The 23,473-nt window shown below is 45.5% G+C and overlaps 1 protein-coding gene across 6 annotated transcripts in view; it reads right to left on the bottom strand.

Moving 5' to 3' along the window:
• Window positions 1–1,446: 1,446 nt before the first annotated feature.
• The window catches only part of LOC106602505 (cation channel sperm-associated protein subunit beta), a 42,724-nt gene continuing 20,697 nt past the window's right edge, over window positions 1,447–23,473 (bottom strand). For 4 of the 6 annotated variants that reach the window (XM_014195183.2, XM_014195194.2, XM_014195197.2 and 1 more), the window contains 15 exons: window positions 20,734–20,877; window positions 20,398–20,542; window positions 11,054–11,205; window positions 9,842–10,032; window positions 9,145–9,341; window positions 6,617–6,799; window positions 6,224–6,364; window positions 5,245–5,387; window positions 4,739–4,936; window positions 4,534–4,644; window positions 4,238–4,348; window positions 3,338–3,479; window positions 2,289–2,389; window positions 2,003–2,077; window positions 1,447–1,864 (listed from right to left, as the gene is read on the bottom strand). In XM_014195183.2, coding sequence (XP_014050658.2) covers window positions 1,643–1,864; window positions 2,003–2,077; window positions 2,289–2,389; window positions 3,338–3,479; window positions 4,238–4,348; window positions 4,534–4,644; window positions 4,739–4,936; window positions 5,245–5,387; window positions 6,224–6,364; window positions 6,617–6,799; window positions 9,145–9,341; window positions 9,842–10,032; window positions 11,054–11,205; window positions 20,398–20,542; window positions 20,734–20,877 — 2,256 coding nt within the window. In that variant the 3' untranslated portion in view covers window positions 1,447–1,642. Of the gene's footprint in view, window positions 1,865–2,002; window positions 2,078–2,288; window positions 2,390–3,337; window positions 3,511–4,237; window positions 4,349–4,533; window positions 4,645–4,738; window positions 4,937–5,244; window positions 5,388–6,223; window positions 6,365–6,616; window positions 6,800–9,144; window positions 9,342–9,841; window positions 10,033–11,053; window positions 11,206–20,397; window positions 20,543–20,733; window positions 20,878–23,473 lie in introns of those variants that run through there. The other 2 variants (XM_014195189.2, XR_006769804.1) reach the window with 2 other exon arrangements.

The following is a 23,473-nucleotide window of genomic DNA, read 5'->3' on the forward strand; positions in this document are numbered from 1 at the left end:
CGGAAAAGTGGTGCGTGCATTTGTATGCACCCCCTTTGCTATGAAGCCCCTAAATAAGATCTGGTGCAACCAATTACCTTCAGAAGTCACATAATTAGTTAGATTGCATACAGGTGGACGATATTTAAGTGTCACATGATCTGTGACATGATCTCAGTATACATACACCTGTTCTGAAAGGCCCCAGAGTCTGCAACACCACTAAGCAAGGGGCACCACCAAGCAAGCACCACCATGAAGACCAAGGAGCTCTCCAAACAGGTCAGGGACAAAGTTATGGAGAAGTACAGATCAGGGTTGGGTTATAAAAAAATACCCGAAACTTTGAACATCCCACGGGGCAACATTACATCCATTATTAAAAAAAGGAAAGAACACGGCACAACAAACCTGCCAAGAGAGGGCCGCCCACCAAAACTCACAGACCAGGCAAGGAGTGCATTAATCAGAGAGGCAACAAAGAGACCAAAGATAACCCAGAAGGAGCTGCAAAGCTCCACAGCGGAGATTGGAGTATCTGTCCATAGGACCACTTTAAGCCGTACACTCCACAGAGCTGGGCTTTATGTAAGAGAAAAAAGACATTGCTTAAGGAAAAAAATAAGCAAACACGTTTGGTGTTCGCCAAAAGGCATGTGGGAGACTCCCCAAACATATGGAAGAAGGTACTCTGGTCAGTTGAGACTAAAATGTAGCTTTTTGGCCATCAAGGAAAACGCAATGTCTGGCGCGAACCCAACACCTCTCATCACCCCGAGAACACCATCCCCACAATGAAGCATGCTGGTGGCAGCATCATGCTGTGGGGATGTTTTTAATCGGCAGGGACTGGGAAACTGGTCAGAATTGAAGGAATGATGGATGGTGCTAAATACAGGGAAATTCTTGAGGGAAACCTGTTTCAGTCTTCCAGAGATTTGAGACTGGGACGGAGTTTCACTTTCCAGCAGGACAATGACCCTAAGCATACTGCTAAAGCAACACTCGAGTGGTTTAAGGGAAACATTTAAATGTCTTGGAATGGCCTAGTCAAAGCCCAGACCTAAATCCAATTGAGAATCTGTGGTATTACTTAAAGATTGCTGTACACCAGGGGAACCCATCCAACTTGAAGGAGCTGGAGCAGTTTTGCCTTGAATAATGGGCAAAAATACCAGTGGCTAGATGTGCCAAGCTTATAGACACATACCCCAAGAGACTTGCAGCTGTAATTGCTGCAAAAGGTGGCTCTACAAAGTATTGACTTTGGGGGGTGAATAGTTATGCATGCTCAAGTTTTCAGTTTTTTTGTCTTATTTCTTGTTTGTTTCACAATAAAAATTATTTTGCATCTTCAAAGTCCTAATGGCAACAAATCCTGGTTTACTTTTTGTGAAAACATTTTTTACAGTTTGTATTTTCTTTGAAAACACAGCAACAACCAATAAAACTCACTCCGAGCATGTGTTTTCCTTTCATTTGTACCTTTTCATCTTTGCTAGTTTATTTCAATCTTTTCCAAATACAAATTTCATAGGACACACATTTGAAAAAAGGATCAATCTGAACAATAAAAACATGTACATCTCATACTTAGGTTAAAAGGTTAAAATGGAACGTACAACTCTATAACACACTCTTACGATGCCAAACTGTATAAATCCTACTCGTGTCCTTGTGTCATGGTAGAGTTCTGGGTTCTGGTTGGAGAGATGGTGGGCTTGTGTTTCTTGAGGAGGGTTTTGATGCTGCTCGTGGTTGGCATGGCAACGCTGTTGTATATGAGAAGGAAGCCAAAGAGCAGCAGGCCTCCCAGGATGATGGCTGCCATGTTGTTGACGAGGTGTTGGGTTGGGAACGCCAGCGGAGGCTCGTCTACGTAGATCTACCCGTATAGGAAGAGAGAGAGAGAAAGGGAGAGCGAGAAAGGAAGGAGAGAAATAGGTGAGGGCCGGAGGTTATCTTGTTCTTCCTCTTTTTTATTAGTTACTGACTTCAGTGTAAAGGCTACAGGGTTCCTTACCTGTACCTCCTCCACCAGGTCACACAACACAACTCCAGGAATGACAGAGATACGGAAGTGGAAAAGCTCAGAGCCCTGTGGAGAATAATGGTGGTGGTTGTTAGGTTGGAAAAATATTATATTTATAACATTGTATCAATGAAACCCCAGATGGAAACTGCTATTTCATAGCACAATTCGCATGAGTGAAATGACAGTATTTCTATGCAGATGTGTGCAGATTACACTCAACTGTTTTACAATTTATGAACATGTCATATAGTCAGGGAGACTGTAGATGATTTACATAAAGGCTGATCTGCAGTCCTTCTGGGTTGTAGAGATTGTTTTCTAGACTGTCTTCAAGATATTGTCTCATCTTGTCCATGGTGGGGGTGGCATGGGTTCCTACCAACACAAAGGATGGGAAAAGACGGGTTAACAACAGAGAATGTGTGTTTCACTATAGTGCACTAGAAACCTGCCCATTAGGCAACATTTTGCAAGGGAAGTCATGATCACACCCTTTTGTGGTTGAAATCAGTTTTTCTGGTTGAGAAGATGACAGAAAATATGTATTTTTCACATTTTAAAGTTGCAATCCTAAATGGTGAAACTGCCACGTCCGTTTGGGATATTACAAAAACAAATATGTTTTTTTATTTTTTATTTGTACTTTTTACACCTTTTTTGCCCCAATTTCGTGATATCCAATTGGTAGTTACAGTCTTGACACCCTGCCCGCTTAACCCGGAAGCCAGCCGCACCAATGTGTTCGGAGGAAACACCTTACAACTGGCGACCGTGTCAGCGGGATCGAACTCGGATCTGTAGTGACGCCTCTAGCACTGAGACGCAGTGCCTTAGACAGCTGCGCCACTCGGGAGGCCCCAACAACAAAAGAAGTTACTGCAAACAACAAACACAGTTTTTTCCCAACTCGGACATCATTTGGGGGACCGAGTGGCGCAGCATTTTAAGGCACTGCATCGCAGTGCTAGAGGTGTCACTACAAAGCCAGGTTCGATCCCGGGCTGTATCGCAACCAGCCATGATCGGGAGTCCCATAGGGCGGCGCACAATTGTCATCCGGGTTAGGGAAGGGTTTGGTCGGGGTAGGCCATCATCTTAACTGACTTGACTAGTTAAATAAAGGTTAAATAAAAATTGCACACGCGATAGAACAGCAGAATACGTACTGCAAATTAGATTTTTTTACTCGACGCACCTCGCCTCCGTTTCATCCACAAAACAAAAACAAAGGTGCTGGTGCGGACAGTGGTGCTGTTTCCCCTAATGCTGATTCCATCTTTAAAGACATCCATATATTTCAAAGCCTTCTGGGGTGAGACTGACCTGTGACCTTCCAGCTGGTCCGGTTGTTGACCTCTGTGACAGTAACAAAGTAAGGAGAGCAGAGCGGGTGGTCAGCGTGGTTGGTTCTCCTCAGGAACAGGGTGATGTTGAAGTTAGTCACAGGAAACGTTAGCCTCAGCACCTACAGTACAACACAGAGGACATGGGAAAGACTAAAATACTTTTTAAACCAGTATATGATTTTTATATGATTTCATTCATGCTCGCAGTCGACAAGATTGTATTATGCAGAATGCACAGTTACATTAAGACAATATTTTAATATATTTCACTAAGTAGTACTAAATATGAGTGTATAGCATATTCAATATTGTTTTGTGTTATAAATGTTACAATATTTAATGTATAGTACCAGTCAAAAGTTTGGACACACCTACTCATTCAAGGGTTTTTCTTTTATTTATCTATTTTCTACATTGTAGAATAATAGCGAAGACATCAAAACTATGAAATAACACATAAGGAATTTGCTTATTTGAGCTGTTCTTGCCATAATATGGACTTGGTCTTTTACCAAATAGGGCTGTCTTCTGTATACCACCCCTACCTTGTCACAACACAACTGATTGAAATGCATTCCAGGTGACTACCTCAGGAAGCTGGTTGAGAGAATGTCAAGAGTGTGCAAAGCTGTCATCAATGCAAATGGTGGCTACTTTGAAGAATATAAAATACATTTTGATTTGTTTAACACTTTTCTGGTTACTACATGATTCCATATGTGATATTTCATAGTTTTGATGTCTTCACTATTATTCTACAATGAAAAAAAATAACTTGAATGAGTAGACATGTCCAAACTTTTGACTGGTACTGTATATGTAATTGTTTTGTTTTTGGAAGACATTGATGATTGATCACACTGATGCAGATGTGTACCCTCTGTCTGCAGTCAGAGTTGATGGCTAGAGGAGAGACTTTCAGTCCGTCTGTACAGCCACATTCCTCTGCTGACCTTTTCCCTGCACACTGCTTATACCGACCAGAGTTCTGGAGGAAGGCACACAATTTGTCACCCACAAACACTATGTATCACAGCTTACACCCAATGCCAAACACAACACAGAAGCACATATAGACACTTAGTTAAGTTACACTGCACAAACATACAAAGACTTGCTCAGCTTGGACACAAGGTAGTGCTGGCATGTGTGAACCTTGTGACCTGTGCTCACCGTGGAGATGGGGTAGTGCTGTCTGGGACGGGGCTGACTTGGGTCAGCGTTATAGATGTTGTCTGTGGTCGGGATTAAAACACCTAGCTGGGAGGGAGGCCGGTAGTTCACCTGAAGCACACACACGCATCTCATTATCTGCACACAGGTCAACTAATAAAACATTGATCGCATGCCTGTAACCCAGTGTATCTCTATCTCTCACAGGCAGGTTGAAGAGCCTCTTGTTGTCCATGTGATCTACTGGATCCGTGTAGATCCATTCGTGATCACTGATTGGCTGTTGGGAGACATAGACAATTTGGAGTCCCTCGGGGCAGGAGTTCTGTAGCGTGAAGGTGAAGGAGGAGGACCTACACAACAGAGAGGCTTCTGGGATGTATACCATCACTGTGGTGGTTCCCTAGGGGCAGAGGGAAAGATAACGCAACACAATACAATGGAGGAACAGACTTCAGACAACTGCATTCAACAGGGTTGGGGTTTCATTTTCATTCAGTCAATTCAGGAAGTAAACTGAAATTCCAATTCTTTCAATGAAAAAAATGGAATTGAAATTTCAGTTAACTTCCAGAATTGAGTGAATTGAAATGGAATTGACCTATACCCTGATATACTGTATGCAACTACAAAATGTTTTTATGTTATTATTAGTCTATATAGACAAATGTGAGGATAATATGAGGGTGATATGGAGTATTGGAGGTGTACCTTCTTGCAGAGGTGACTGAAGGCAGTGAGGGTGAGCATGTGGTTGTTGGTGTCGTCCCAGGAGTGTCTGGCTGTGACTCGGATGGCCAGAGGGTTGGTCAGAACCACACGCATGAACTTCTTATGGTACACCATGGACAGAGCTACACACACACACACACACACACACACACACACACACACACACACACACACAAGATTGTGTTAGAACGAGAGCATTAAAGCTGGAATCCTTAAATGGTGAAACTGTTTGGGATATTACAACAAAGAAGTTACTGCAAAAACAAACTGTCCCCCCCAGACATCATTGAACATGCGTGATAGAACAGCAGAATAATTAAACACAAAATGACCACACTGAAGGAGGCCCCGTTTCCCCTAATGCGGATTTCAATCTTTAACTATAGACTACCCTTTCAAAAGAATGTAGACAGTGATACACAGTGAATAGGAATTGGAGTTAGGTTCTAATTCTCAGAGTAAAAACTCGGACACTATGAAAGCTTAAACCAAGTGTATTCTTCCCAGAGGATCAATACAGCTGCATTAGACAAAGACATTGTTCACACAAGCACTGATATTTAACCCTTTCTCCTAGGCTGAGTCTCCTCCTACCCATCTGAACAAACATTGCATCTTTACTGCTGCAGGAATACGGCCATACATTTTCTTTCTCCCTTAACGTGACCTGACCTCGACCCCCTTCATCAGTAATCCACGGCTCTCTCCCCTTATCAATGCTTGCCACATGTGGTCGCTTTCCCTGCACTCAGCACATTCCAAGCTTAATTGCACCCGCTATATACCTTCCTACAGACAACCATTAACTTCTGTAGACCCTCTAAACCTAAGCACTCAATATTTCAATAGGATACCTGATAATTAACCCTATCCCAAGTTTAGGAGTTATTACCCAGAATCCATCACTGGTAATAACCCAGACACCACACACCTCAACTCCTACACCACCACTACTCACAGTAGTCGGACATGAAGGCCTTGAAGGTGAAGTTGAGCTCTTCTCTGACGTTGATCCTCATCAGAGCGTTATTCCTCACACCGTCCAATGACTGCAGGGCGTGACGACATGGCCCCTCCTTCATTCCCCAGCTCCCCCGGCCTAGATGGATAAATGGATCTATTTCACACATTTAAAATACATATAGGGTTGGTTTCCCAGAGCTAGGTTAAGTCTCGTCTTGGATTAAGAAGTACTTTCAATGGAGAATCTCTATTAAGCATACTTTTTAGTCCAGGACCAGGCTTAATCTGTGTACAGGAAACGAGCCCATAGACTTACCTCAGGCGAGTACTACAACAATACACATTCAAAATCATTGAGGATTTAATAACACACAACAAACACAGTAACCTGCAGAGTGGAAGAGCAGCCACTCTCCTGACCGGTGGCTGGTCAGGGGGAGCACTAGGGCTGGCATGGTGGGTTTGGCTAGGGCACTGCCGCTGGGCAGCAGCCCTGTGATGAGGTAACTGCTGAAGCCTGGTGCTACCACAGCCTTCCCCACGTGGGACAAATTAAACCCCTGGGATGGATCTGGACAAGACAGGATAGGACAGCTCAGAGTTTACCACAGGAGAAACAGTAGCAGGGTTGACTAAAGCAGGCAGCTCAGTGTTTACCACAGAAGAATGATAGTGTTATCATCTAAGGAATCAAATCAAATCAAATGTTATTTGTCATATACACATGGTTAGCAGATCTTAATGCGAGTGTAGCAAAATGCTTGTGCTTCTAGTCCCAACAGTGCAGTAATATCTAACAAGTAATTCACCAACAACTACCTAATAAACACAAATCTAAATACGTACATGTAAGTATATGGATGAGCGATGGTCGAGCGGCATAGGCAAGGTGCAATAGATGGTATAAAATACAGTATATACATGTGATATGAGTAACGTAAGATATGTAAACATTATTAAAGTGGCATTATTTAAAGTGGCATTGTATAAAGTGACTAGTGATCCATTTATTAATGTGGTTAGTGATTGGGTCTCAATGTAGGCAGCAGTCTCCCTGAGTTAGTGATTGCTGTTTAGCAGTCTGATTGATGGCCTTGAGATAGAAGCTGTTTTTCAGTCTCTCGGTCCCAGCTTCAATGGACCTGTACTGACCTCGCCTTCTGGATGGTAGCGGTGTGAACAGGCAGTGGCTCGGGTGGCCTTCCTGTGACATCGGGTGCTGTAGGTGTCATGGAGGGCAGGTAGTTTGCCCCCGGTGATGCGTTGTGCAGACCGCACCACCAGCCCGTCAGGATGCTCTCGATTTTGCATCTGTAAAAGTTTGGCAGGGTTTTGGGTGAAAAGCCACATTTCTTCAGCCTCCTGCGGTTGAAGAGGCACTGTTGCGCCTTCTTCACCACACTGTCTGTGTGGGTGGACTATTTCAGTTTGTCTGTGATGTGTACGCCGAGGAACTTAAAACTTTCCACCTTCTCCACTGCTGTCCCATCGATGTGGATAGGGGGGTGCTCCCTCTGCTGTTTCCTGAAGTCCACGATCATCTCCTTTGTTTTGTTGACGTTGAGTGAGAGGTTGTTTTCCTGACACCACACTCCGAGTGCCCTTACCGCCTCCCTGTACTCTGTTTTGTTGTTGTTGGTAATCAAGCCCACTACTTTTGTGTTGTCCGCAAACTTGATGATTGAGTTGGAGGCGTGCATGGCCACACAGTCATGGATGAACAGAGAGTACAGAAGGGGGCTGAGCACGCACCCTTGTAGGGCCCCAGTGTTGAGGGTCAGTGAAGTGGAGATGTTGTTTCCTACCTTCACCACCAGGGGGCGGCCAGTCAAAAAGTCTAGGACCCAATTGCACAGGGCGGGGTGGAGACCCAGGGCTTCCAGCTTGATGATGAGCTTGGAGGGAACATGGTGTTGAATGCTGAGCTCTAGTCAATGAACAGCATTCTTACATAGGATTCCTTTTGTCCAGATGGGATAGGGCAGTGTGCAATGTGATGGCGATTGCGTCGTCTGTGGACCTGTTGGGGCGGTATGCAAACTGAAGTGGGTCTTCATAATGACAGAAGTGAGTGCTACGGGGCGGTAGTCATTTAGTTAAGTTATCTTTGCTTTCTTGGGTACAGGAATAATGGTAGCCATCTTGAAGCATGTGGGAACAACAGACTGGGATAGGGAGAGATTGAATATGTCCGTAAACACACCAGCCAGCTGGTGTGCGCTCTGAGAACGCGGCTAGGGATGCCGTCTGGGCCAGCAGCCTTGCGAGGGTTAACACGTTTAAATGTTTTACTTACGCCAGCCACGGAGGAGGGGGGGGTGCAGTCCTTGTTAGTGGGGCCGTGACGTTGGTACTTTATTATCTTCAAAGCGGGCAAAGAAGGTGTTTAGTTTGTCTGGAAGCGTGACGTCGGTGTCCGTGACGTGGTTGGTTTTCTTTTTGTAGTCCGTGATTTCCTGCCACATACGTCTCGTGTCTGAGCCGTTGAATTGCGACTCCACCTTGTCCCTGTACTGGCATTTCGCTTGTTTGATTGGCTTGAGAAGGGAATAACTACACTGCTTATCTTAACTTCAAGTGTGCACACTTAAATTTAATTTTCCTTCAAATGGATCTGGCAAGTCAGGCAGCTCATAGTTTACCTCAGGAGAAACCGCAGCAGGCTGGGTTAAATAAAGCTATGAGTTGTGAGTAGTGGCTGATTTATTTTGGATCATGTCTTAAGACTCATGACGAGAGATTGAGATCGTAGCTAGAAATATCACATTAATTTACTTGGAAGGATAGGAAAATATCTGAAACGTAGCATGATTCTGTTAGAATTTCAGGACTAGTAAGCAGCACAAAATAAGTTTGGGAATCACTAAATGTAAATGAACTAACAAGTCAGTTGATGCTATCTTTCTTTCCAGTTACCTAGGTCTTTGAGCTGCAGTGTAACAATGAGCCCCTCGGGCTCCCCCTTCTTCACCAACAGGTCATATAACTGCATAGGCTCCGCATTTAGGCTTGCTCCTTTGATTGGCTCCAGGATCTCCCCGACGACGGCCCCGGAGAACCCCCTCAGGTAGTGAGTCCGGAACACTTCTGTGATCACCACCATCCCACCGTCACTGAGGGAGAACACACACACAGACATGTATGGACATGCACACATGCACATCTGGAGGACACTGATGGCATTTACTAAGACACATAAGACAATACAAAGATATAAAGACACTCAATAGTAGATAGGAAAGTCAATATTAGATCAGGAAGTCAATACTAGATCAGGAAGTCAATACTAGATCAGGAAGTCAATATTAGATAAGGAAGTCAACATTAGATAAGAAAGTAAATATTAGATAAGGAAGTCAATATTAAAGACATTATTAGATAAGGAAGTCAATATTAAAGTCAATATTAGATAAGGAAGTCAATATTAGATACGGAGGTCAATATTACATGTAGACAAGGAACAAGTGTCTAAAATAGTTGAAAAGAGCCACAAGATGACATGTTTAAGAGATTTGGAACATGTGAGAGGTAAATGTATGGTTGAGGATAGTATTGAACAGGTGAAAAGGAAATGGGGAGTAGGGAGAGACTAGGGCTAGAGTCCCCCCCCCACCTGAAGTAGATGACCTTGCCCACGTGGTTAGGTGGGAAGTGGCTGGCGGGTGCCACGGTGAGAGGGTTGTTCCTGCCCTGGCGATTGTTTCCGTTAGCATGGTCATTGATGACAGCGTTCTCGTGGAGCAGGACTGTGTGGTCTGTGATGTACTGGAGGGCCAGGGCTTTGTCAAAACCCATCTCATGTTTCTATTGGGACACAAACACACAGTAGGTTAAAAACCAAGATATCAGTGTATGTCTGCAACAGGCCTGACAGACAGGAGAATATCGTATTGGCCAGTACAGACAATAGATGATGTGCTATAAAGCCATTTCTACACCAACAGTTGTCAAAAACTGCAGTAACCCGATTCTTATGCCTTCTATGGTCTGTCTGAGGATAATCTCCCATGGGCAGATTCTGCGTGTAGACAGAAGAATCTGCCGGGACTGAATGGGATACATGAGATAATGAGCTGCGGTGGTTCCGGTCTTTGGCTTTTGTCACTGGTTATATGGACGTATCAGGATTGGGTGAAGGCGGTGCTTAAACTGCTTCACTTCAAGTGCTTTGCACATGTGCCCATGCGGATCGAAAGGAGCGGGGGTGGTGGCTTTGGCTGAGAGGTTCTTTTTGCAAGGGTGGAGACTTCGCAAACCCTCGGAACTCTCAATTTCAAACACATATAGACCCAGAAGTTAATCACGCAGTTGACCAAATTACGCAAGATTTTACTTCTGGGTTAACTAACATTAGTCTGTAGCTAAAGCAACTTTGGTTGTGTTCAGTATGGCACACCGCAGCAAACCGTTTGCAATACTGACTTCTATGAGGTGGTCAATCTCCATGGTCCTGTAGCTAAAGGGCAATTCCACAGTTGCTGAGACTCAGACTTTTCACTTTAAAATACATGTTAAGTTAAACAAACTCTATGCACAAGGACCACTTTTAACAAAATTACTTTTTTGTGCCATCATTTTTGTGCCATCTTTGTGCCATCAAACTTTGCATCTCCACTGTTCTTCAAGTAAATGTGTTTTTGTAAAAATTCTTAAAAGTTGTCTTTGTGCATTGAGATGTATGGTCTGTTTAACTTTGCAGCTATTGTTTTTTGTTTGGCATACATTTTAAAGTGAAACATCTGAGTCACAGCATCATTATGTTACCTAAAGCATCTGGGGTTGTGTTGAGTAGGGCATACCGTAGCAAAATGCTTGCAACACTGACCTCTATGAGGTGGTCTATCTCGATGTTCCTGTAGCTAAAGCCACTGGGTTTGTCTTTGTCCAGCTGAACAGCAATCAGGATGCCCATGTGATCACACAGTAGAGTACTGGCTACATCCAGGGTCTCGTTCAACCACGCAAACCTGGCAAGACCTTCAGGAGGATAAAAATGGGTGGGGATGGGGGAGATGGGATGTGATGGGAATTCTGGCAGGTTCAAGTAGGGCTGTGGCAGTCATGACATTTTGTCAGCTGGTTATTGTCATGCAAAAGACTGCCGGTCTCATAATTAACATCTCCAGGCTTCCATGCATACAAGCCGCTGATGGGACGTCTGCATTTAAAATAGCTGAATAAATCGATTTAATATACACCATAACAATAAATCCATTATTTATTTTAGGCAGGTCTAAAGAAACATTATATGAAGAATATGTATTTTAGAAGAACAGAATATGAATTGGCCTACTGTATGTTATCTGGCTGTGCTCCATGCCTTAGGCTGTAGGCTTGTTCATTTAGCAGACTAGATACGCTAATAAGTCCCGTGGCATTATTTTATATTATATGATTTTATAGTAACTAGAAAATAATTGAACTTAGCTGAATAAAATGGAAAGGATATTCTTCCCATTCCAGAGCGAGTACACATGGCTATGTTGAGAGTAAAAGTGATCATTTGAAACAGGTCCTATACAATAGATTTAGAGTTATTTGGCAACGCTTGCAGTCTGTTCCTTGCCTCAGGCTGCACACACTGTTCTCTCATCAAGTGATCATATTTTCACTATTCTAAATGTAATCTTGTCTTTACTATTATGTACATTTAGTTTTAATTTAGAATGGGCCATTATCAAATGGGCAGAAACAGAGGCATGGGAAAAAATAGTGAATGGAGGCAACTTTTCAGCTGGTTTGGTTATTTCTCTCTCTGCGTGCGTTGGAGAAAGGAATGAAGGAGAGAGGAAAATATGGAAACGTATAGTGGTGAGATATTCTGTAGCTAAAGGTAATGCCCTATATTACTAGGCATTTCAAAATCAAATACAAATTCATATACAGTGCATTCGAAAAGTATTCAAACCCCTTGATTTAGAATTCAAGGCACACTTAACCAGCCCGGCTACCACAGCATTCTGCAGCGATACGCCATCCCATCTGGTTTGCACTTAGTGGGACAATCATTTGTTTTTCAACAGGACAATGACCCAACACACCTCCAGGCTGTGTAAGGGCTCTTTGGCCAAGGAGTGATGGAGTGCTGCATCAGATGACCTGGTCTCCAAAATCACTTAACCTCAACACAACTGAGATGGTTTGGGATATGTTGGACCGCAGAGTGAAGGAAAAGCAGCCAACAAGTGCTCAGCATATGTGGGAACTCCTTCAATACTGTTGGAAAAGCATCCCAGGTGAAGCTGGTTGAAAGAATGCCAAGAGTGTGCAAAGCTGTCATCAAGGCAAAGTGTGGCCACTTTGAAGAATCCCAAATATATTTTGATTTGTTTAACACTTATTTGGTTACTACACGATTCCATATGTGTTATTTCAAAGTTTTGATGTCTTCACTATTATTGTACAATGTAGAAAATAGTAAAAATAAAGAAAACCCTTGAATGAGGAGGTGTGTCCAAACTTTTGACTGGTACTGTAAGTATTCAGACCCTTTGCTATGAGACTCGAAATTGAGCTCAGGTGCATCATGTTTCCATTGATTATTATTGAGACATTTCTACAACTTGATTGGAGTCCACCTGTGGTAAATTCATTTGATTGGACATGATTTGGAAAGTCACACACCTGTCTATATAAGGTCCCACAGTTGACAGTGCATGTCAGAGCAAAAACCAAGCCATGAGGTCAAAGGATTTGTCCGTAGAGCTCCGAGACAAGATTGTGTCGAGGCACAGATCTGGAGTAGGGTACCAAAACATTTCTGCAGCATTGACAGTCCCCAAGAACACAGTGGCCTCCATCATTCTTAAATTGAAGAAGTATGGATGACGACCTTAAACAAACAGCCAAGACAACACAGGAGTGGCTTTGGGACAAGTCTCTGAATGTCCTTGAGTGGCCCAGCCAGAGCCAAGATTCTTGAACCCGATCGAACATCTCTGGAGAGACCTGAAAATAACTGTGCAGCAACACTCCCCATCCAACCTGACAGAGCTTGTGAGGATCTGGAGAGAAGAATGGGAGAAACTCCCCAAATATAGGTGTGCCAAGCTTGTAGCGTCATACCCAAGAAGACTCGAGGCTGTAATCGCTGTCAAAGGTGCTTCAACAAAGTACTGGGTCTGAATACTTATGTAAATATGATATCATTTAAAAAAAAAACATTTTTATACATTTGCTAACATTTCTAAAAAACTGCTTTTGCTTTGTCAATATGGGGTATTGTGTGTAGATTGGTGAGGGAAAAAAACTATTTAATCAAATTTTATAATACGGCTGTAACGTAACAAAATGTGGAAAAGGTCAAGGGGTCTGAATACTTTCAGAATGCACTGTATACTGAACAGAAATATAAACGCAACATGTAAAGTGTTGGTCCCATGTTTCATGAGCTGATATAAAAGATCCCCAAAATGTTCCATATGCACAAAAAGCTAATTTCTTTACATCCCTGTTAGTGAGCATTTCTCCTTTGCCAAGATAATCCATCCACTTGACAGGTATGGTATATCAAAAAGCTGATTAAACAGCATGATCATTACACAGGTGTACCTTGTGCTGGGGACAATAAAAGGCCACTCTAAAATGTGCAGTTTTGTCACACAATGCCACAGATGTCTCAAGTTGTGAGGGAGCATGCAATTGGCTTGCTGACTGCAGGAATGTCCACAATAATTGAATGTTCATTTCTCTACCATAAACCACCTCCAACGTCATTTTAGAGAATTTGGCAGTACGTCCAACCAGCCTCACAACCGCAGACCACGTGTAACCACGCCAGCCCAGGACTTCCACATTACCCAGTGGGTGTGCCTGGCTCCCAAGTGGGTGGGCATATGCCCCCCAGGCCCACCCATGTCTGCGCCCCTGCCCAGCCATGTGAAATCTATCAATAAAGGCCTAATTAATTTATTTCAAATGACTGATGTCCTTAAATGAACTGTAACTCAGTAAAATCATTGAAATTGTTGCATACGGTGTTTGTACTTTTGTTCAGTATATAACCGCAGGCTTAGCCGCCCTGCACAATCAATGAACCAACAGTATCTCCTAGGCCTATATATTCTCTCCCAGACTCATGAATAGAACATTTGCAGCGTAGCATAAGGTAACCAGTCCATCCAGTATGCATAATAAATCCATACTCAAAGGCAATTTGTCAGGCTGTGGGTAACTGGTGCATGGAATCAGGCGCAGAAGAGCAGAGATGAGTGTACAAGGTAATTTATTCCAGGAACAGCACCAGTATAAAACAAATACTAAAGGTGCGTGAAATACCGGTCACTCGTAAATAACGGGCATAATAACGAACCCGGCAAACAATACCAGCCAACAAGTAATGACCTGAACATTATATACAAACACGCACACAAACATGGGGGAAACAGAGGGTTAAATAATGAACATGTAATTGGGGAATAGAAACCAGGTGTGTAGAAAACAAAGACAAAACAAATGGAAAATGAAAAGTGGATCGGCGATGGCTAGAAAGCCGGTGACGTCGACCGCCGCCCGAACAAGGAGAGGGACCGACTTCGGCGGGAGTCGTGACAGTACCCCCCCCTTGACGCGCGGCTCCAGCAGCGCGCTGACAACGACCTCGGGGACGACCCGGAGGACAAGGCGCAGGGCGATCCGGATGGAGACGGTGGAACTCCCGCAGCATCGAGGGGTCCAATACGTCCTCCACCGGCACCCAGCATCTCTCCTCCGGACAGTACCCCTCCCACTCCACGAGGTACTGAAGGCCCCTCGCCCAACGCCTCGAATCCAGTATGGATCGAACTGCATACGCCGGGGCCCCCTCGATGTCCAGAGGGGGCGGAGGAACCTCCCGCACCTCAGACTCCTGGAGTGGACCAGCCACCACCGGCCTGAGGAGAGACACATGGAACGAGGGGTTAATTCAATAATTGGGGGGAAGCTGTAACCTGTAACACATCTCGTTCAGTCTCCTCAGGACTTTGAATGGCCCCACAAACCGCGGACCCAGCTTCCGGCAGGGCAGGCGGAGGGGCAGGTTTCGGGTCGAGAGCCAGACCCGGTCCCCTGGTGCGAACACCGGGGCCTCACTGCGGTGGCGATCTGCACAGGTTTTCTGGCGCCTCTGGAGGTGCACATGAGTGGCGTCCCAGGTCTTCTCAGCGAATCTAAACCAGTCATCCACCGCAGGAGCCTCGATCTGGCTCTGATGCCAAGGCGCCAGGACCGGCTGGTACCCCAGTACGCACTGGAAGGGAGAGAGGTTAGTGGAGGAGTGGCGGAGCGAGTTCTGGGCCATCTCTGCCCAGGGCACGAATGCCGCCCGCTCCCCCGGCCTGTCCTGGCAATAGGACCGCAGAAACCTACCCACATCCTGGTTCACTCTCTCCACCTGCCCATTACTCTCGGAGTGAAAACCCGAGGTAAGGCTGACCGAGACCCCCAGACGTTCCATGAACGCCCTCCAGACCCTTGATGTGAACTGGGGACCTCGATCAGATACTATGTCCTCAGGCACCCCGTAGTGCCGGAAGACGTGTGTAAACAGAGCCTCCGCAGTCTGTAGGGTCGTAGGGACACCGGGTAAAGGGAGGAGACGATAGGACTTAGAAAACCAATCCACAACGACCAGGATCGTGGTGTTACCCTGTGATGGAGGAAGATCCGTTAGGAAATCCACTGACAGGTGCGACCACAGCCGTTGTGGAACGGGTAAGGGTTGTAACTTCCCTCTAGGCAAGCGCCTAGGGGCCTTGCACTGGGCGCACACCGAGCAGGAGGAGACATAAACCCTCACATCCTTAGTTAAAGTGGACCACCAGTACTTCCCACCAAGACAGTGCACTGTCCCACCGATGCCCGGATGACCAGAGGAGGGTGACGTATGGGCCCAATAGATCAAACGGTCGCGGACAGCAGACGGAACGTACAGACGCCCAGCTGGACATTGGGGGGGAGTGGGCTCTGTACGTAACGCTGGGCTCTGTACGTAACGCCCGCTTGATGTCCGCGTCCAGCTCCCACACTACCACGCTCCTCTGTGTCATACATCCGGGACAGTGCGTCTGCCTTAGCGTTCTGGGAACCTGGTCTGTAGGACAGGGTGAAGACAAAACGGGTAAAGAACATGGCCCACCTTGCCTGGTGAGGGTTCAGTCTCCTCGCCGCCCGGATGTACTCCAGATTGCGGTGGTCAGTCCAGATGAGAAAAGGCTGTTTAGCCCCCTCAAGCCAATGTCTCCACGCCTACAAAGCCTTGATGACAGCCAACAGCTCCCGGTCCCACACATCATAGATTCGCTCCGCCGGGCTGAGCTTCTTCGAGAAGAAGGCACAGGGGCAGAGCTTTGGTGGCGTACCCGAGCGCTGAGAGAGCACGGCTCCTATCCCAGCATCGGACGCGTCCACCTCTACAATGAATGCCAAAGAGGGATCCGGATGAGCCAGCACCGGAGCCGTGGTAAACAGAGCCCTCAGCTGACCAAAAGCCCTGTCCGCCTCAGCCGACCACTGCAAACGCACTGGTCCCCCCTTCAGCAGTGAGGTAATGGGAGCCGCTACCTGACCAAAACCCTGGATAAACCTCCGGTAGTAGTTGGCAAACCCTAAAAACCTCTGCACTTCCTTTACCGTGGTGGGAGTCGGCCAATTACGCACGGCTGAAATGCGGTCACTCTCCATCTCCACCCCTGAAGTGGAAATGCGGTACCCTAGGAAGGAGACGGACTATTGAAAGAACATGCATTTCTCAGCCTTGATGTACAGGTCATGCGCCAACAGTCGACCAAGCACCCTGTGCTCCAGGGACACATGCTCGGCGCGTGTAGCAGAGTATATCAGAATGTTGTCGATATACACCACTACACCCTGCCTGTGCAGGTCGTGGAAAATCTTGTCTACAAAGGCCTGAAAGACTGATGGAGCATTCATCAACCTATACAGCATGACGAGGTACTCATAGTGCCCTGAGGTGGTACTAAATGCCGTCTTCCACTCGTCCCCCTCCCGGATACGCACCAGGTTGTAAGCGCTCCTGAGATCCAATTTTGTGAAGAAGCGCACCCCGTGCATTGACTCGATCGCACTGGCGATGAGAGGTAGCGGGTAACTGTACCTCATAGTGATATGGTTGATGCCTCGATAGTCAATACACGGGTGCAGACCTGCATCCTTCTTATTCACATAAAAGAAACTCGAGGAGGCAGGTGAAGTGGAGGGCCGAATGTATCCCTGCCCCAGAGATTCGGAGACATATGTTTCCATAGCCGCCGTCTCCTCTTGTGACAGGGGATACACGTGACTCCTGGGAAGTGCTGCGTCTACCAGGAGATTTATCGCACAATCCCCCCGTCGATGGGGTGGTAATTGAGTTGCCTTCTTTTTACAGAAGGCGAGAGCCAAATCGGCATATTCAGAGGGGATGCGCACGGTGGAGACCTGGTCTGGACTTTCCACCATACTAGCACCGACGGAAACCCCTAAACACCTACCCGAGCACTTTCGTGACCACCCTGTGAGAGCCCTCTGTTGCCACGAAATAGTGGGGTAATGACAGGCCAACCAGGGTAGGCCCAGCACCACGGGAAACACATTAGAATCAATAAGGAAGAGACTGATTCTCTCCTTGTGACCCTCCTGCGTAACCATGCCCAGTGGAGCGGTGGCCTCCCTAATTAGCCCTGACCCTAATGGTCGATTATCTAAGGCGTGCACAGGGAAAGGCATATCCACAGGAACAATGGGGATCCCTAAACTATGGGCAAATAATCTGTCAATAAAATTCCCAGCTGCGCCTGAATCTATGAGCGCCTTATGCTGGGAATGCGGGGAAAACTCAGGAAAATGAATAAACAAAAACATGTGAGGAACAGGGGGCTCTGGGTGAGCCTGGTACCGACTCACCTGGGGTGACACAAGAGTGCCCTGCCTGCTGCCTCGACTCCTAGAAGAAACTCCCCACCCCCGACCGGCAGTGTGCCCTCTGCGGCCACAGATGGTGCATGGATTGGCCCCTCCTCCGGTCGCCCTAATAGCAGCATCTCCCAGCTCCATGGGCGTCAGAACGGTGGTGCTGGGGGATGGAATCGAAAGACCCCGATCTGGATGTCCGCGGGTAGCCAGCAGGTTATCCAACCTTATGGACATGTCCACCAACTGGTCGAAGGTCAGAGTTGTGTCCCTACAGGCCAACTCCCGACGGACGTCCTCACGCAAACTACAACGGTAGTGATCGATCAGGGCCCTGTCGTTCCACCCTGCGCCGGCGGCCAGGGGCCGGAAGTCCAATGCGAACTCCTGTGCGCACCTCGTCCCCTACCTCAGGTGCACGAGACGTTCACTCGCCGCTCTACCCTCAGGCGGGTGGTCGAAGACTGCCCTGAAGCGGCCGGTGAAATCCTCGAATTTGTCCAGCACCGCTCCTCCTTCCTCCCATATGGCGTTGGCCCAATCCAGGGCTTTCCCTGAGAGACAGGAGACGCTCTCGCGGCCCGAAGGAGCCGGGTGCACGGTCGCCAGGTAGAACTCCAGTTGGAGTAGGAAACTCTGACATCCCGCTGCCTTTCCATCGTACTCCCTCGGAAGGGAGAGCTGAATCCCACTGGAACCGGGTGAAGGAGGGGTGATCAGTGGTGTCCTTGGTGGTGCTGGTGGAGGTGCTGGAGGAACTCCTCTTCTCTCCCAGTGCTCCATAGTCTGTAGGACGCGATCCATAGCGGTGCCGAGATGTTGTTGCATCGCCTCATGCTGCTGGACACGCTCCTCAACCCCTAGTACCGGGGTAACTGCTCCTGCTGACTCCATTTCGGGTGTGTGTTTCTGTCAGGCTGTGGGTAACTGGTGCATGGAATCAAGCGCAGGAGAGCAGAGATGAGTGTACAAGGTAATTTATTCCACGAACAGCACCAGTATAAAACAAATACTAAAGGTACGTGAAATACCGGTCACTCGTAAATAACGGGCGTAATAAGAACCCGGCAAACAAAACCAGCCAACAAGTAATGACCTGAACATTATATACAAACACGCACACAAACATGGGGGAATCAGAGGGTTAAATAATGAACATGTAATTGGGGAATAGAAACCAGGTGTGTAGAAAACAAAGACAAAACAAATGGAAAATGAAAAGTGGATCGTCGATGGCTAGAAAACAAGGAGAGGGACCGACATCGGCGGAAGTCGTGACACGATTACTACAATTAGTTAAATTTTGGAGTATAGGCAAGACCAATTATGTACCAAAGACATCTTAAATCAGTTTTTAAAAACAAAATAATTTTCTGCCATGCGTAATATGCGGTAGGCTATCTATTGTATAACGTCACAATCGTTATTTTAAATCAGGGTTTTTTCCCGGGATAGGGCTCATAGGCCTATACGTATTCATAAGCTCTATGCGTATGGGTGTTTTGAATCACGTGTGGCTCAGTTGGTAGAGCATGGTGTTTGCAACGCCAGGGTTGTGGGTTCGATTCCCACGGGGGACCAGTACGGAAGAAAAAAATGTATGAAATGTATGCATTCACTACTGTAAGTCGCTCTGGATAAGAGTGTCTGCTAAATGACTAAAATGTAAATGTAATCATCACCTTAGAAAGCGCTGTCCATTTAGTTGTGTTTGGCTTTGAAACAACATCCACAACGACCATGTTTTCCACTCAGTTTCCACCTGTTGTTCAACTTCATTCTTCAAAGTGATCAATCACAGTGAGATGAGTTTTAAAAGCATTACACTGTTTTGATGATAAGTGTTTGTGATTTTCCATTGTATTTGCATTGATGTCAGAGTGGTTAGAGGGACAACAGAGACCTGAGTACCAGACCATTAGTAACCTGATGATCGTTAGCGAGTTGGGTACTACCAACGCATGTCCTGAGCGCATAAGAGGAGATTACCGTGACTCAACGGTCACGTGGAATTTAACTGCAGGCATGACTCATGACTGCCGACGTCTCCACAACAGCCCTAGGTTCAAGCCTACATCCTGCAGCATAATCTTTAGGAGTTGATGGTGGTGTTCCAGGTTGTCTATTTTGCAGTCACCCTGTTCTCAGAAGGGTTCACAAACAAACATGGTTCCTTCCTGAGTAGTTACAAACTTCTCCAGGCGTTGTGAGATTGGATCATTTGGGAAGCACGACTGCAAAAAAAGATAACTTGGAACATCACTATTGTAGTTGTCCCACCTGACTTCATGATGTAGAGGTTTCCATGGTCAGTAAAGAACACTACCACGCCAATGACAGTACAGCTCAGCGCGTCTATCACGATCTGATTGTCTAGAGAGAACACCCACGTGAAGGTAGAGCCTCTGTCTGACGACGTCCACACCTAAACACAAAATAATACACAGACAAAGGTTGGGTAAGGGAAATACATTATGGTATCAAATTCATCATACTTAGATAGGACCCTGAGTTTTCCTACCTCCGGGATTTTTTGTTCTGTCAACTTATTTGAACTCTGTGTGTGTGCGTGCGTGCGTATGCATGTGTGCGATGTATGTGTGTGTGTGCTGTCACCTCTGAGCCGTACAGGATAACATGGTTGTCCAACAGGAAGATCCCTCTGGGCTGGAAATCTAGAATCACCGGGGGGAACTTGGTGTGACGTTGAAAAAGATCCTCTGCCTTTACACCAAACACTGACACCATCGCACCCTTCTGCTGGAAGAGAGAGACACACAATATCATTTCATGATCATACTATCTGGGGATGGTGGATTTTTACTTGACTCAAATTGAATCAATCAAATCAATCTCATACAAAGCAAATGGAATCCACACTTAATGGATTGCACTCACTTTGTATGGAGTGTGCTATACACTGAGTGTATAAAACATTAAGAACACCTTTCCATGACATAGAGTGACCAGGTGAATCCAGGTGAGAGCTATGATCTCTTATTTATGTCAATTGTTAAATCAACTTCAATCAGTGTAGATGAAGAGGAAGAGACATGATAAAGAAGGATTTTTAAGCCTTGAGACAATTGAGACATTGTATCAGACCCTGATCGGTTTTACCTGTCTTTGTGCTTGTCTCCACCCCCCTCTAGGTTTCGCCCATCTTCCCCATTGTCTTGTCTGGTCTTACCAGCGTGTTTTCCTGTTTCTCAAGTGTTTGTTTCCTAGTTTTCTCAGTTCTGACCATTCACCTACTAAGGAAATTACCTTGGCAGTTAAATGTAACAACAAAACATTATAAAAATACATCAATTAATATGGTTTTTAACACTATCATTTGTTTACTAGCATGTTACTTGTACTTTTAGTTTGTGGTTGATGTTGCTTGTTGCCCATTAGCCAATTGGCATTTCCCAAACATTTCAATAACACGTGAATGCATTCAACTGGTATTTACGACTTCACAACTTGTAAATTCCCACCTTCCAAATGGTTATGAACACAGCTTTGTATTTAATATATTGGGTAGAAAACGTAACATTATACTAGATTATCCACGCATGTACCCTAAAAGGCACCGCTCAGTAACATGTGAGTTCCTATATGTTCCTCTGAAGGTCTCTTATGTGTACCTTTGACCTTTTTGTACACCAGGGAAGGGATATAACCATACTCTTATTTTTGAGAGTGTGTGGATATATGTTCTTGGTAACAATTAACCATCTGGTGGTATTGCTGAGACATTAATGCGCTCCAGACCAAAAGGTTGCAAGTTCAAATCCCAAGAGCATTTACGCACTTAGGGCTAAATTCTATCAGATCCGCGCTAGTGGACAACCACAGTGTTTTGTGGTGGGCAATGATGGAGCTGGAACAGCTGGCAAATCCACAAGCGTCTCCTGGCTTTATACCAGAAGCAGAAATTGCCATTGGCTGCACAGAGCTGCATTAAGAGAAATCCCACGCAGCGTTGTTTACAAGTTGGAAAACTGGAATGTGACATAAATATGAATGAAACTATAATGATTTTCAATTTAAGTGTCATTGTTTCTATATAGCCTACACTTTCTTATTCTGAACTTCTAACGCGAGTAGGACGGGTGTGGCTTTGTGGCAATGACCACACGAGCAGCCGCTCACCAATTTGACAGCTCTAATGTAGTAACATCTCTGACACCGTCAAAACACCAGCTATGCGGGTGTCGGCTATCGTTTGCATATGCTGTTCATGCTTGTAGTGAAGAGGGCACGACAACACCTCTTCCCCCCTCAGGAGGCTGAAAAGATTTAGCATGGGCCCGCAGGTCCTCAAAACCTTCTACAGCTGTACCATTCAGAGCATCCTGACTGGTTGCATCACCACTTGGTATGGCAACTGTTTGGCATCTGATCGCAAGGCGCTACAGAGGGTAGTGTGTACATCACTGGGGCCAAGCTCCCTGCCATCCAGGACCTCTATACCAGGCGGTGTCAGAGGAAGGCCCTAAAATGTCAAAGACTCCAGCCACCCAACTCATAGACTGCATGGCAAGCAGTACCGATGCACCAAGTCTAGAACCAACAGGACCCTGAACAGCTTCTACTCAAAAGCCATAAGACTGCTAAATAGTTAGTTAAATAGTTAACCAAATAGCTACCTGGATTATCGGAATTGACCCTTTTTGCGCAAACTTTTTTTGACTCATCACATACGCTGCTGCTACTGTTTACTATCTGTCATTTTTATTCCTAGTTATATGTACATATCAACCTAAATTACTTTGTACCCCTGCACATGGACTCAGTACTGGTACCCCTTGTATATAGTCATCATTAATCATTGCGTATCTATTATTACTTTTATTATTACGTGTTTTCCTTTTCTATTATTTCTCCATTTTCTTTCTCTCTGCATTGTTGGGAAGGGCCCTTAAGTAAGCACTTCACTGCTAGTCCACCTCTGTTGTTTACAAAAAATTTGACTAATACAATTTGATTTAGATTTGATTGAATCTACGCCTTAATGTCAAGTGTCCCTGAGCACTTTTACTTTTTATTTGGTGTTGTCAGATAATTGCACAATTATTGACTTGATTCTGGGCAACTTTTAGCAAAGGGCAGAAATGTTTTCATATTTTTCATTTTTATCTTTAGCTCACATAATATAATTGAAAATATGCATTAAGGTTTCTGAAATAGAATAAACGTGTCAAAAACAAATAAAGACATTCTTAAATGCATTTCTATAGCTTCCAAAATATTTATTTTTTTTTTTACAATGGAGGAGTACCAAGATGGCTGCGCGGTGGCTTCAATACATCGCCCCCTGTCAGTCATTCCGGGTTTATACACATCATTGGTTGTTCTCCACCAATCT

Source organism: Salmo salar, chromosome ssa01, assembly GCF_905237065.1.
Source record: "Salmo salar chromosome ssa01, Ssal_v3.1, whole genome shotgun sequence".
In the NCBI taxonomy this organism is placed as follows: Eukaryota; Metazoa; Chordata; class Actinopteri; order Salmoniformes; family Salmonidae; genus Salmo; species Salmo salar.